The sequence below is a fragment of the Hakea prostrata genome, chromosome 4 (genome assembly GCF_041222555.1).
Source record: "Hakea prostrata isolate BN-2017 chromosome 4, UWA_Hpros_2, whole genome shotgun sequence".
Lineage (NCBI taxonomy): Eukaryota > Viridiplantae > Streptophyta > Magnoliopsida > Proteales > Proteaceae > Hakea > Hakea prostrata.
In genome coordinates, this window is record NC_142603.1 from 53,720,474 (window position 1) to 53,733,949 (window position 13,476).

At 37.5% G+C, this 13,476-nt stretch overlaps 1 protein-coding gene across 1 annotated transcript; it reads left to right on the forward strand.

Moving 5' to 3' along the window:
- The first annotated feature begins 4,126 nt into the window (after positions 1-4,126).
- LOC149019624 (Disease resistance protein (TIR-NBS-LRR class) family) lies at positions 4,127-12,507 on the forward strand. Its single transcript, XM_089153596.1, has 6 exons — positions 4,127-4,899; positions 5,633-6,725; positions 7,043-7,318; positions 7,513-9,715; positions 10,781-10,981; positions 11,119-12,507. Exons 1-4 carry the CDS (start codon positions 4,268-4,270, stop codon positions 9,601-9,603), a joined length of 4,092 nt encoding a protein of 1,363 aa, XP_089009722.1. The 5' UTR covers positions 4,127-4,267; the 3' UTR covers positions 9,604-9,715; positions 10,781-10,981; positions 11,119-12,507.
- Positions 12,508-13,476: the final 969 nt, after the last annotated feature.

Here is a 13,476-nt window from a genome sequence, read left to right on the forward strand (position 1 = left end):
TGAAGGGTCTTTTGTCCAAACAGAATCGCCCATGTTTTGTTCTCTAAGGGCCTGTTTGGTTACATGAGTCTGGACATTTCAAGTATTTAGAGATTTCAAATCTATAGAGTAATACTTTATAAAATTAGATGTTTGGTTACACGAGTCTGGAGATTTCAAGTATTTAGAGATTTCAAATCTATGGAGTAATACTTTAAGGCCTATTTGGTTACATGAGTCTAGAGATTTCAAATCTATGGAGTTATAATTTATAAAATTAGATGTTTGGTTGTGGAATGAAATCTGTGAATCCATCCTAAAAAACTATTTGATCGATGTGATTTTTGTGAATGTGCAAATGTATAGCTTTTTTGAAATCTCTGGATTTTACCCATTACCCATAAATCTACAGATTCATGTTTTTAGTGTAAAAAAGTGAATCTCTAGATTTCATGAATCTAGAGATTTTTACAACCAAACGGGTATAATTCTCAGATTCATGAGTCCAGAGATTTGAAATCTCTGGATTCATGTAACCAAACAGGCCCTTATAAAATTAGATGTTTGGTTGTGGAATGAAATCTGTCGATTCATCCTAAAGAACTATTTGATCGACCTGGATTTCACCATTTACCGATAAATCTACAAATTCACGTTTTTAGTGTAAAAAGGTGAATCTCTAGATTTCATGAATCTAGAGATTTTTACAACCAAACGGGACTCTATAATTCTCAGATTCATGAATCCAGAAATTTGAAATCTTTGGATTCATGTAACCAAATAGGCCCTAAGTCAAATTTACCTTTTGGAACGCTTGCTAGACTGAGGGAGTTTGAGGGATAAAGGTTCTGGTTCTGGGTCTTGCTTTTCACTGCTAAGATGGATGAATCTCCTTGAGCACCTTGCCACCGACTTATAAGCTTCCAAACGCTACCAAATTGCATGAATTGTGGGTTGAGCAAGGCACGCCCAACAGTTCCCAGTTCCCACTGTTGAGCAAGGTAGTTCCTGCTCCTCATATACAGCCGCCACTTCCGAACCAATTTACTCTCAGCTCCACACGAAGTGGCCAAGTCATGTCATAAGCTAGATAGCCTATGTCCTCTCTTGGTTTCTACAGAACATTACTTATAAAGGTGTTACTATATTTTATATTGTGGCTTATTCATGCATTATTCAGTCATCTTTGTTGCATATACTATGGAGAATTCGTTAGTTAAGGTAAAGCATCTCAGGTCTGATATCATCTTTCACATCCCAACCGAGGGGCTATGCAGATCAGCTTGGTGGCTCAGGATTCCCTCAGATGATCGCCCTTACACCAACTGATACAGTACCATAATTAAATATGTCCACAATATTCATGTTAGAGATAACGAATGAAAAATGGAATAACCTATTACAAAGAAGTTCCTATGCGATTATCTCAAGCCTCACTATCTTGGTAGGCATGAATGGTGCACTAGGCTACCCGATGCCCCCACGGTTCTCATTCATTCTATTGGGTGACCGAGGTTGCTAGCTTCAATGCTCTATTGGTAGGGTGGTTGCACTTTGAGGTTGGTCCTAACCCAATGCAACTATATGTATATGAGTGAGTATATACGCGAGATATATGGTCAAGTGAAGTGCATGAGTACTACTCAAAGGCAATGGCTCTAGCCACCATGCCCGTCATAATAAATGGATGCCATCCCCCAGTTTCCGTGATTGTGATTACATTCACATGACACATTGACAATAGCAAACAAGTAAGATATTGATCATGTTTATGCTCATGAATGCATGCATCATGTTATATATGATTTCACGTCCACATTCACATTCTAGTAGTATGCGTGTAGTGTGGGACACAGGTCATAATCCAGACCATATATGCATGTCATTTTGGTAGACTGCATGGGCATTCCCAATGCTACACCCCTCACTAACAGGGGAATAGGAGTTGGCCAACCAAGATGTGCCTGGTGATAATGATTATGTTATGCTTATGTGTCATGTGATGAATGGCCACTGCCTTAGAGGAAATGTGACTATTGCAAATGAAAAATGTGAATACCCCAACAGTCCATTGATGTCATTGTATGTACTTTGGCCCCAACGACACCTTTGACAACATGGGATGACCCCTGCATCTTGACCTTCATGAGACCTAGGGATTTTTCTTGTTAGGCCGTATGGATGTTGCATAATGGCATATTATCGCATTGTGATTTGTTTGTTTATATTTAGTTGTCTAATCATTGGGCTCGATTGAGCTCACCATTTGTGATGGCCAAACTCCACAAATGTCATCGTTTCTCATGCCAATCCCTGTGATTGAGTGCCAAATGGATTGGTGATACTTCCACATACCAATGTGAGACTACCCACCCATTCTGGTCATCCTAGACTAGAATGTGATAGTCTTGCTTGCTCCTTCAATTAAGAGGGGAGGCTTCTAGGTGAGGGGACATCCTTGATGGTGTATGTGGACTATTGGATTCGGGCAGTGGTTGATGGCCCATTGGTATCAGTACAGTGACAATACCTTTTTTATTCTTGAGCTCAAGAGTAAGGGTCGCACCTTGCTCATGTGACATGCCTACTTGCATATAATTGTCAGGCATGAGCAAGCTGGTTATGCCAAGTTAGTTATAGTCTACTTCGTGTGATCATTCCAGTTATAATTAGGGGTATAAACGGATCGGATTCGGATAGTGGTAATACCATATTCGCATCCTATTATATTTGGACGGATTTAGATAATATTATATCAGTTTTCAGACGGATTCAGTCGAATTCCGATGATAATCGGATAGTTATTTTTTAAAGTAGATTCTTCTAAATGGGTGTAAATACAGATTGAATACAAGTTTTCAACTCCTGTTTACATCTTTACCATTTTATTTGTGAGAGCTAGACTTGAAGTTTAAGAATTTAGCAACTTTAATAGCAATTTTAGTAGGAAATCTAAAAAATAGTCATATATCATAGGTAAAAAATTTATAAAAATAAGAAAAATCAATCTAAATAAGTTTTTTAATCAAATAATTTTATCGGACGGATAATAATCGGTAAGAAAGGGGTATTACCATATCCGCATCCTAAACAAATGCATATGCGAATTCAGAAGCGGATTTTGGTCATCCATTTACACCCCTAGTTATAATCAATGGCCCTAATCATATGTTGACCTCATAACTAGGTTTACCATGAACCAGACGCTAGATTGAGTTCCAACCAATTGACTTAATGATGTTGGCTGGACCAATATGAATATGTGATTGGGCGTCTTTGTTGTATTACTAGTATACACATCAGTAAATAAAGCAAAAGCATTGGAAACAAGAAAACTTCGAATAAACTAAAACAAACTTATACAAATGGTAAAATGTTAATTACCAGTGATTGCAATCCACTAGTTCATTAATGTCATTCCACATTTGTATAAGAAACATCAAATCAGAGCAAGAGATTCCACAAATTGTAAATGGTGATTGAGACGAGGAGCAATATTATTAAATTGTCATAGAAATTAAGGCGACTAGATTAAATATATATTATATGAGTGGAAATACAAGAAATAATTGAAGTTGATATATAATAAGTTGTTCACGTTCCTCGTTAACAATTAACAATAATTGCTAAATAGATCATGTTTAATTAGAGACTTTCAAGTTGAGTGTTTAGATGAAGGGAATCAGTTCCCAATAAAATTATTTATTTTAATAGTCAACTGCATTGATCATGAAAATGACATAAAAAAATAGAAGAAAGCACATGATATAGCTGGCAATGGTATCAAATGTATATATATAATATACATAGACATACAAGATTGGTGGATATATAATAAGTTATCATCCTCATTCCTTGAGAGTGATTAACAGCTTCTGTTGTGATTAAAAAGTGGTAAATATATTGAATTTTATTACAAATTTTCAAGTTGAATGTGTAGATTTCGTTTTTATTCGGTAAGAAGTTGATGGTCTGGATGAAGAAATTTCAAGTGAAACTGTTTATTCTAATGAAACCTGGGCCTTCCTCTTTCCTTGTGAAACCTGTCAAGTGTTGCCATCTGAGCCACGGGTCAGCAACTTTGACTTTGGAGCAGTAGAGTATATCCCTTCTCTCCCTCATTTTTGTTTTCTTTCTTTACCACAAAACCTGAACTTTCAAGCTGCTTCATTTCATTTCTATTGTGCTCTTTCCAGCCGAATATCAGTGAGAAAGCAAGTGATAGAACCAAGTTCCCAGGTTCTTCACTCAAACCTGCTCATAGCATCTTGAAATTAAGGGGAGAAAAATGTATACTTTTCGAGTTGTAGGAGTGATTCTACTCATCTTTCTTTTAAAGAAACTCTTCCACAAAGTTACTGATGATGCTCCTGCAAACAGAAACGATGACGAAGCATCATCATCATCTGCCACACAAGACTGTGATTCCTCAGATTCCTCTTCTTCTGGCTCTGGGCAGGAATACGAGGTGTTCTTGAGCTTTAGAGGTGCTGACACCCGCATCACCTTCACCGATCACCTCTACCAAGCCCTTGACAGTAAGGGAATCCACACGTTCAGAGACAACGAAAAACTCCAAATTGGAGAAGAGATTGGTCCGGCACTTGTCTCTGCAATCCATCGGTCCAAAATTGCCATTATAATCTTCTCAAAAGGTTATGCTTCCAGCAAGTGGTGCCTCCGCGAACTCGCAGAGATCTCCAAATGCAGGAAGAAGGAAGGCCGGCAAAGACAAATGATAGTGTTCCCTGTTTTCTATCACGTAGATCCAACAGAGGTTCAGAACCAGACTGGTAGCTATGGGATCGCTTTCCAACATCATGAGAAAAAGATCGACGAAGAGACTCTGAAGGGATGGAGAGAGGCTTTGAGAGACGTTGGTGAATTGAAGGGCTGGGATCTGAAGAACACTGCTGATGGGTAAGACCGAACGTACAGCTATTTTGCCTTAAATTAATAGCTTATGGTTCTCTAAAGTCGAGGGTCTGCACTGGGTTTCAAGAGTCGTAGATTCCCGAAATCATCTTCAGTGCCCACCCCAAACTCCTCAAAGTTCATCGTTCTCTCAATTTAGATAAGTTGCATTTGCATTCTTTCTTTTGGTACGTAAATATTAACATGGTTTATAAAATTTTAGCCTAGTGTGTCCCTTCTATTGATTGCTAGGCTATGAGTCAGTCTTCTTTGAACGTTGATATCATGCTAGGACTTTTTTTTTTTTTTTTTTTTTTTTTTTTTTGACTTTGTCTTTCTCAAAGACCTTATTCTTTGGCCTGTTTGGTTACATGAGTCTGGATATTTCAAATCTATGGAGTCATAATTCATAGGTTAACTGTTTGGTTAATCTGAATCTATGAAATGGAATCTGTGGATTCATTTGTGATTTTTGTAAATGTGCAAATGTTTAGCGCTTTTATAGTAGAGATGAAATCTCTGGATTTCACCCCATACCCATAAATCTAGAGGATTTCATGAATCCAAAGATTTTCACAACCAAACGGGTATAAATCTGACATTCATGAATCTAGAGATTTGAAATCTCTAGATTCATGTAACCAAACAGGCCCTTAACAAATGGCTTTTCAATGAGAAAGAAGGAGATATACATATCATCATTCAACTCATTTATTTTTCTTTTTGTTGAATAATGCAGGTATGAAGGAAAGTTGGTAAGATTAATTGTCAAAGAAGTTTGGCATAAACTAGACAAGATCCCCTTGACTATTTTAGAGGACATGGTTGGAATGAATTCTCATGTAGAAAAAGTAGAGGAGTTGCTAAGAGTCGAGTCTAAAGGGATTGTGGGCATACAGGGTATGGGGGGTATTGGTAAGACAACAATTGCCAGGTGTGTATACAACAAAGTCTATCATGATTTTCAAGGATACTGCTTTCTAGAAGATGTTCGAGAAACTGCCAAAACAAAAGAAGGAATTGTTCACTTGCAAAGTCAACTTGTCAGCAACATCTTGAACGAGAAGAATACAAAAGTTCGTAATGTCCTTGAAGGAACTGCTCTGATTAGGCAAAGATTATCTGGTAAAAAGGTTTTCATAATTCTTGATGATGTTGATAGAGACACTGATTTGAAGGCAATAATTGGGGAGGGCGATTGGTTTGATGTCGGAAGCAAGATTATTATTACCACAAGAGATAAGCGTGTTTTAGATATACTTGGTGTAGACAACATTTTCAAGCCCAGTGAAATGAATTCAGAGCAATCACTTATACTTTTTAGTAAGCATGCCTTCAAGATGGATCATCCCCCAGAAAAATATTTGAAACTCTCAAGAGATGCGATAAGAATTACTGGAGGACTTCCGTTGGCACTTAAGGTTACAGGTTCAAATTTATATCTAAGAGAAGAATCAATATGGAAAGAGGTAGTGAAGAAGTTAGCCAACAATCCTAACAAAGAAGTGCAAGAGATATTAAGAATAAGTTATGATGGATTAGATCATGAGGAGCAAGTGATGTTTCTTGATATTGCTTGCTTTTTTATTGGAAGGAAAAAAGACATTGCATGTTATATATGGGATGACTCTAACTTTGCCCCACATTTAGGAATTGAAAATCTTTGTTTAAAGTCACTCATTGAGATTAATGAAAGAAATGAGTTCAGCATGCATGATCAGCTAAGAGACCTTGGAAGGGAAATTGTTCGCCAAGAAAATTTTGACAAGCCTGGGAAACGTAGTAGGTTGTGGGCACTTGAGGACGTAAAGAAAATACTAAGTACTCAAGAGGTTTGTTCTTAATAAATGATTAGTATATCTAAATTTGTGTTTTGTTTTCTTTTTTTCATTATGATGATTTAAAGAATTGGAATCTACATAGTTTCAGCTAAAGATATCTTTTAAAATAAATGTATCGTTTGAAATCAAATGGCAGCCATGCATGGGTGGATCCATGGTACAAAGGATCCTACACCCACCGCCCAGCTTATGATATTTAAGCTTTCAGCCTAGTTTAATATTATAATGACTTGAATGGGGTCATTATTCCATTATACGTGGATGGTGAGTAAGGTTTGTGAATGTTGATAACTTTGTTTGTTTTGCAGGGAACAGAGAAAGTCGAAGGACTCCAGTATAATTGTTATTTTCCTGACAAACATATGATTATTAAAGGATTTGGTGGAATGACTAGACTAAGGATACTTGAGCTCAACGATACCAAGGTTGCTGGAAACCTCGAACATCCATTTCCAGAATTGAGATACCTTAGTTGGGATAGTTGCCCTATGCAATTTGTACCAATGGATCTAAGGAGATTGTGTTTTCTTGATTTGTCTGATACTAACATCACTGAGAATTGGAGAGTTTGGCAATATATTGAGGTAGGTCTCTGAGAATAAGATCTCTCTCTCTCTCTCTCTCTCTCTCTCTCTCCTCCTTCTTCTTTTTAAACCTTTGATTTTTTTTTTCTACTTTTATAATTGTTGTAATTTATTGCCATCTATTGTATGTATATATATAACTTCATCATTTAATTAATATCTAATAATCAAGCTGCTATTGTTTTGTTATGCAGGAGGTAAAAACTCTTAAAGTTTTGAAGCTAAGCAGATGTCATAAACTACGCCGAATTCCAAACTTGTCTCCAAATAAACAATTGGAAGTATTGCTTCTTGATTGCTGTAGCATTTTGGATGAAGTTGATGACTCCATCGGTCATCTTAAGAGTTTAGTCACGTTGAACTTGAGGGAATGCTACACGTTAACGAATCTCCCAAACAACATTTGTGAGTTGACTTCTCTTAGAATCCTTGTCCTTGATGAGTCAAGAATTTGCCAGTTGCCAAAAAAGTGGATCCACTTGGAAAACTTAACAGAACTATACTTTGACTTTTCTAAAACACAGTTACCATACCTGCCAAACATACAAATTTTGAGTACTTGTACGTATGGTAGTCTTCGACAACAAAAAAGGAGTCCAGGTGAAAAGCAGGAGATAATCCCGCTCCCGGAGCTCCCTCCAAGTTTGAGATATTTGGATGCTTCGAAATGTACAATGAAATCACTCCCACCAAGTCTTCCAAATCTAACAAATTTGATGAAATTGTACCTTTTGGACTGTGCCAATCTGGTGGAGATACCATCTACCATCAATGCTCTTCCAAGGCTAGAGTCTCTTGCTTTAGGATGGTGTCCTCAACTCCAATGCATTCCTCATCTTCCCTCAACTTTGAAAAGCTTCGAGGTTTATCAATGTGAAAACTTGGGAGATATATTAGGATTCTTGGGCATGAGAAATTTAGAAAGCATAAAGATTGATGATTGCTCCAAGTTAGCCAAAATCGAAAGCCTTGAAGGATTGGATTCCTTGCAACAGTTGGTGATGCGGAAGTGCTGCTCATTGGTGAAATTGCCTAAACTTCAATGCTTAAAAAAATTGTGCAAATTGCGTCTCGAGGATGTTGGTTTATTTGAGATTGAAGGCCTCGAGGGATTGAATAACTTGTTGATATCCAGGTGCAAGTCTTTAAGAGTAATTCCAAATTTATCGGCTTCGGAGAATCTTGGGTCAATTGAAATTTTTTCATGCGATAACTTATCCGATGTTGTGGGCCTAGAAAAATTGGGCTCCATCAAGAGACTTGGTGCATTCACATGTCCATCATTGAGAATTAGAAAACTTCCTCAAAGTTTGCTTGAACTAAACTTCGATCTGGATGATGGTTCGTTAATTAAGGATTTCAAGCATTTGACAACACTGGGACTGTTTTGGCACGGCAAAGACTCCCAACCTCCCTTGATAGTGCTACCAGACTTATCCAACATGAAGGCATTGAAGGATTTGACATTGTGCAAGCCGCCAGCAGTAGCAGGGATTAACTTCTTTGGGGCATCATCATTGGAATCCTTGGAACTGTTAAAGATAACTGATTTTGGATCATCAAGAATACAACCAGATCTCTCGCCCCTGAAGAACCTGAAATATTTACGTCTCCATCGTTGTCAGTGGGTAACCGAGATCCCGGGTGTTGACAGATTAGAAACATTGGAAGAACTGAAGGTGTGGGGATGCGATTCAATAGAAATATTTCCAAATATCTCCCACTTGACCAAGTTAAAGAGGCTACATTTCACCTTGTGTGGGAAACTCACTACAATTCAGGGACTCGATAGGTTGGAAAATCTAGTGGAAGTGCAAATCCTTGAATGCAATTCTATTGAAGCACTACCATGTCTGTCCAACTTGAAGAAGCTAAGGTCGCTATTTGCTTGCAGCTGTGAAAAGTTATCTAAGATTCAAGGTCTTGATGGGTTGGGAAATCTGCAGGAATTGAAAATCACTAAGTGTGAGAAACTCATTACAATTCAGGGATTCGATAGGTTGGAAAACCTAGAGGAATTGGAGATCGTTGGATGCAATTCTATTGAAGCACTACCATCTATGTCCAACTTGAAGAAGCTGCATAGGCTAACAATTTTGCATTGCAGGAAGTTAGCAAAGATTCAAGGTCTTGAAAGCTTGGAATATCTGGCGAAACTGAATATCGATGAACACATTCCATTACCTTCGAATTTAGAGGAGCTGAGGCAAAAAAACGTGGGGATGAGGGATCTGAGTACAAGTACAACGGGGCCAGTGCTACATGCCATTACCTTACAAGGCTAGAAGTTACCTGAGGTTTAAAGGTCTTAAAAATTCCAAATACTTAAATTGGCATGTAGAGCTCTTGAGCTCTGACCGATAGTGATGAATCTACTCTCAAGCATTGTTGTTGCAGGTACCCTCTCTCTCTCTCTCTTTCTTTCTTTTTGCAACACACTCTTACTCCGGTTTCTCTCAAATTTCGTCATTTATATTTTACTTTTTTGGGTAAAATCTCCTCCCCCTAAAATTTGACCATTTACAGCTCAAGTTCAATTAGAATCCATGAAACCAGATCTAGAATCAGTAGCAGATACTGTGTGAACTATCTGGATCTGTTAACATGGCAATGATTAGTCAGGAAAGATTTCCTCACTTAATATAATAATGCTTGTTGTTCCTTTCTTGTCAGAATACTAGAATAATCATGATGGTTAAACTTCGTTTAGACACCACGAATTTAGATTCTTGCACGTCTATAAGACCATAGAACACGCCATCATATGCGATATGATTATGAAAATGCAGGCATTTCCTTGCTTCATAAAGAAAATTATTGGATTGAGATGTCCATTTTCAAGTCACATGATAGTTGAAAATACAAGAGCATCATTAAGAAGCTCAAAAGAACACACTTATTCCTAGTGAGATTAGTATCTCATATCACATGGAACTAACACTTATTCCTAGTGAGGTTAGTATCTCATATCACATGGAACTAACAATGTACCATTACATAATAGGTTTGATGCTCTAAAGATGAACAAATTTGTAGATTTGATGAGCAGATGCCAAACACCGATGTGGTGAAGGTATCTTTTCTTTTCCCCTTAGGATACAATGAGCAAAGTTTCAATGAATTAAGCTGTAGCAAATTCCCCTGTCAAATCAGAACCCTTGCTCATTCTATGAATAAATCTGAAATTTTTTCATGAAATACAAAAAAATTGGCCAGACCCAACTTGAATTTAATTAGAATCCCTGCAATCAAATATGAAATCAGTAGAAAATACTGTGCAAAAAGTCTTGATCCCCTTCCTCCCACCCCCACACCCAACCTGAAAGGATGAACTCGAGGTGGACATTTACAAAAATTAGTCATTTCCAACACAAGGTTCAGCAATTCTGCTGAACAAACTCTGTTCCCTTTGTCATCCCACTGGCTCATTTTATTTTTTCTTTCTGTTTCTGAATGATGTAGTTAAACATGCTATGCTCACATATAGTGGTGACAGTGAGCATGGAGAAAGCACCATTAGAGAAGAATGAAGATTTCAAGTCCAGTCCATTGCTCCATGTTGCACTTTCCTTTGGCAGAACCACTATTGCCTTATCTGTATGCTGCAGCTACAAAGCACTGTAATGATTTTGTGATTAGATGACAAAGCTTTGCACTGTGAAGGTATCTACTTTGACACTGAATGTGTCATTAGCTCTGATGTTAAGTATGATTTTTAGGGACCTCATGTCCCTAATCTGCAGCATGAAATTGATCTTTGTCTTGGATTTTTTTCTTCTTTTTTCCCTGTCTTATTTCAGAACTAGTGATGCTGGTAGTCTTCATCACAAAAGCATTGCTTGGGTATCAGTTGTGACAGTGTTTGTCTATTTTTATCATATTTCCGTTGTAGGTGCGCTTGAAGATTCAGAAACCATATTACCACAATGATCTTCAAACATAAAGAGTGAGGACCTTCCTGTATCTCATCCTATTCTCAGTTTCTTGCTTCCCTATTCCTTTTCTTTTAGCCTTATGCTAGTGTGGATGAAGATGGTATCTTACTCCATAGAATGTTTGTTAGTGTCAATACTGTATCAATGATATCTGGATCTATATTATTACATTTACTACTGGATATCTCGCCCTTGAACCTGAAACATCTATATATCCTTCACTGGGAGCAGGCAATTGAGATCCCGGGTGTTGGCATATTAGAATTGTTGGAAATATTGTGTGTTGGGTGGGATGCAAATCAATAGAATCATTTCCAAATATCTCTTACTTAGCAAATCTAAAAAGGCTAGAAACCACCCACCATAAGAAACTAACTAAAATTCAGGGATTTGATAGGTTGGAAAATCTAGAGGAATTGAGTGCTGATGGATACATTTCTATCAAAAAATTACCATGTCTATCAAATTTATAGAAGCTGATGAGGCAATCAACTTTAGATGAGAAAACTATGCATTTCCATTGAAACATTACCATGTGTTTCCAATTTAAAAGAAGCTAATGGCCCTGTCAGCTTACAACTGCTACAAGTTACCTGAGATTTAAGTTCTTAAAGATTCCAAATACTTAAATTTGCAGAAAGACTGACTGATAGTGATGAATCAACTCTCAAGAATTGCAGTTCCGGGTACTCTCTCTCTCTCTCTCTCTCTCTCTCTGTTTCTTTGCAATCCGGTCTCTATCCCTAACGTGTTACTTCTGTTCCTCCCAAATTTTGTCATTTTTATTTTTTTGGGGGTCAAATCTACACAAAAATTAAATTAAAATCCGTGAAATCGAATCTGGAATCAATACAGATACACTGTGAACCGTCTTGAATCCCCCTCACCACATGAAAGAGGGAATTCTGGACACAAACTTCTTTGGCTTTGTAATTTTAGGAAATCAAATTCTATTTGCATTGAATATTTGGAAAAACATATCTATTGCTATCTTATTATTTTTTTTCTTCTAGATTTTATTATGTGCTTTTAATCCTTTTACTTCTGAGGGACCTGATGTCCCTTATCTGTAGCATCATATAGAAAAATTGAACTTTGTTTTGAACTTCTTATTTATTTTGAAACTAGTACTGCTGGTAGTCTTCATCGCAAATGCATTGCTTAGTATCAGTTACAACATTGTTATCGTATTTCCCTTGTAGGTGTGCTCAAAGATGAAAAAAAGTGAGGCCCTTTCTGTTTCTCATCCTTCTCTCAGGGCTTACTTTCCTTCCCTTCCTTCTAGCCTTGTGCTAGTGCAGGTGAAAGATGGTGTCTTACTCCATAGCAGTTTTATTAGTGTTAATACTAGATCACCTTTAGGCCTTTGCTAAACAATCTTTTTTGTTTCTAGGGTGGAAGCTCATTCTGTTGCCAATGAGGAATGCTTCAGGATCCCTTGCATGAGTAAGAAGTCTAGCTCTAGAACTACTGCTTGGCATTTCAGTGATGTGAAAATGTAAGATACACTTTTTAAATGCACAATGCATTGAATGTATGTCAATGGAGAGAATACTAAACATGCATTAACCTTATGTCTGATAACTACATCGACAGTCTTTCTACCCATCTGTCTCAATCTAACCTGGGCATGCAAAGGCTTTCTTGTTAAAGAAAACCTTCTGCAACTTCCATAAGCAGCAAAAAAGCACCGAACAGTACAGAAAATCCAATGTGAAGTTATATGTTGATGCCTTCAGTGTTTCCATCTTATGATTTCAGGAGAATTAAATTTTCATAGTACAAAAATTATCCATAGCTATGCTTAGCTACAAAAATATTCCATAGCTACATGTTTGTGTCACCACATAAGCACCATAGGGCTTAGTGATGGTACTTCGTGGAGTAGTCCTTGGGTGCAATCACCACACCCTGACCTTGTCGATGAACTTCTTGAGAGCCCAGTGTTATTATTTCCACTATAAAGATAAATCATGATGTGCTTGTTGCGGAAGAAAAACATGATCATTGAGTTATGGTAAAGCTCGTACATATTATTGATCTGTGTTAGGACCTTAGGATGAGGCCATGTGGAGGAGAGAGAGAGAGAGAGAGAGAGAGAGAGAGAGAGAGAGAGAGAGAGAGAATTAGGGTTATTTGGGGGTAATAAATAAAGGGACAATGGAGTAGAGAGGGCATCGAATGTTTTATGAGTGAGTCTTGAGCAGTGTGGGGGGTGACTGG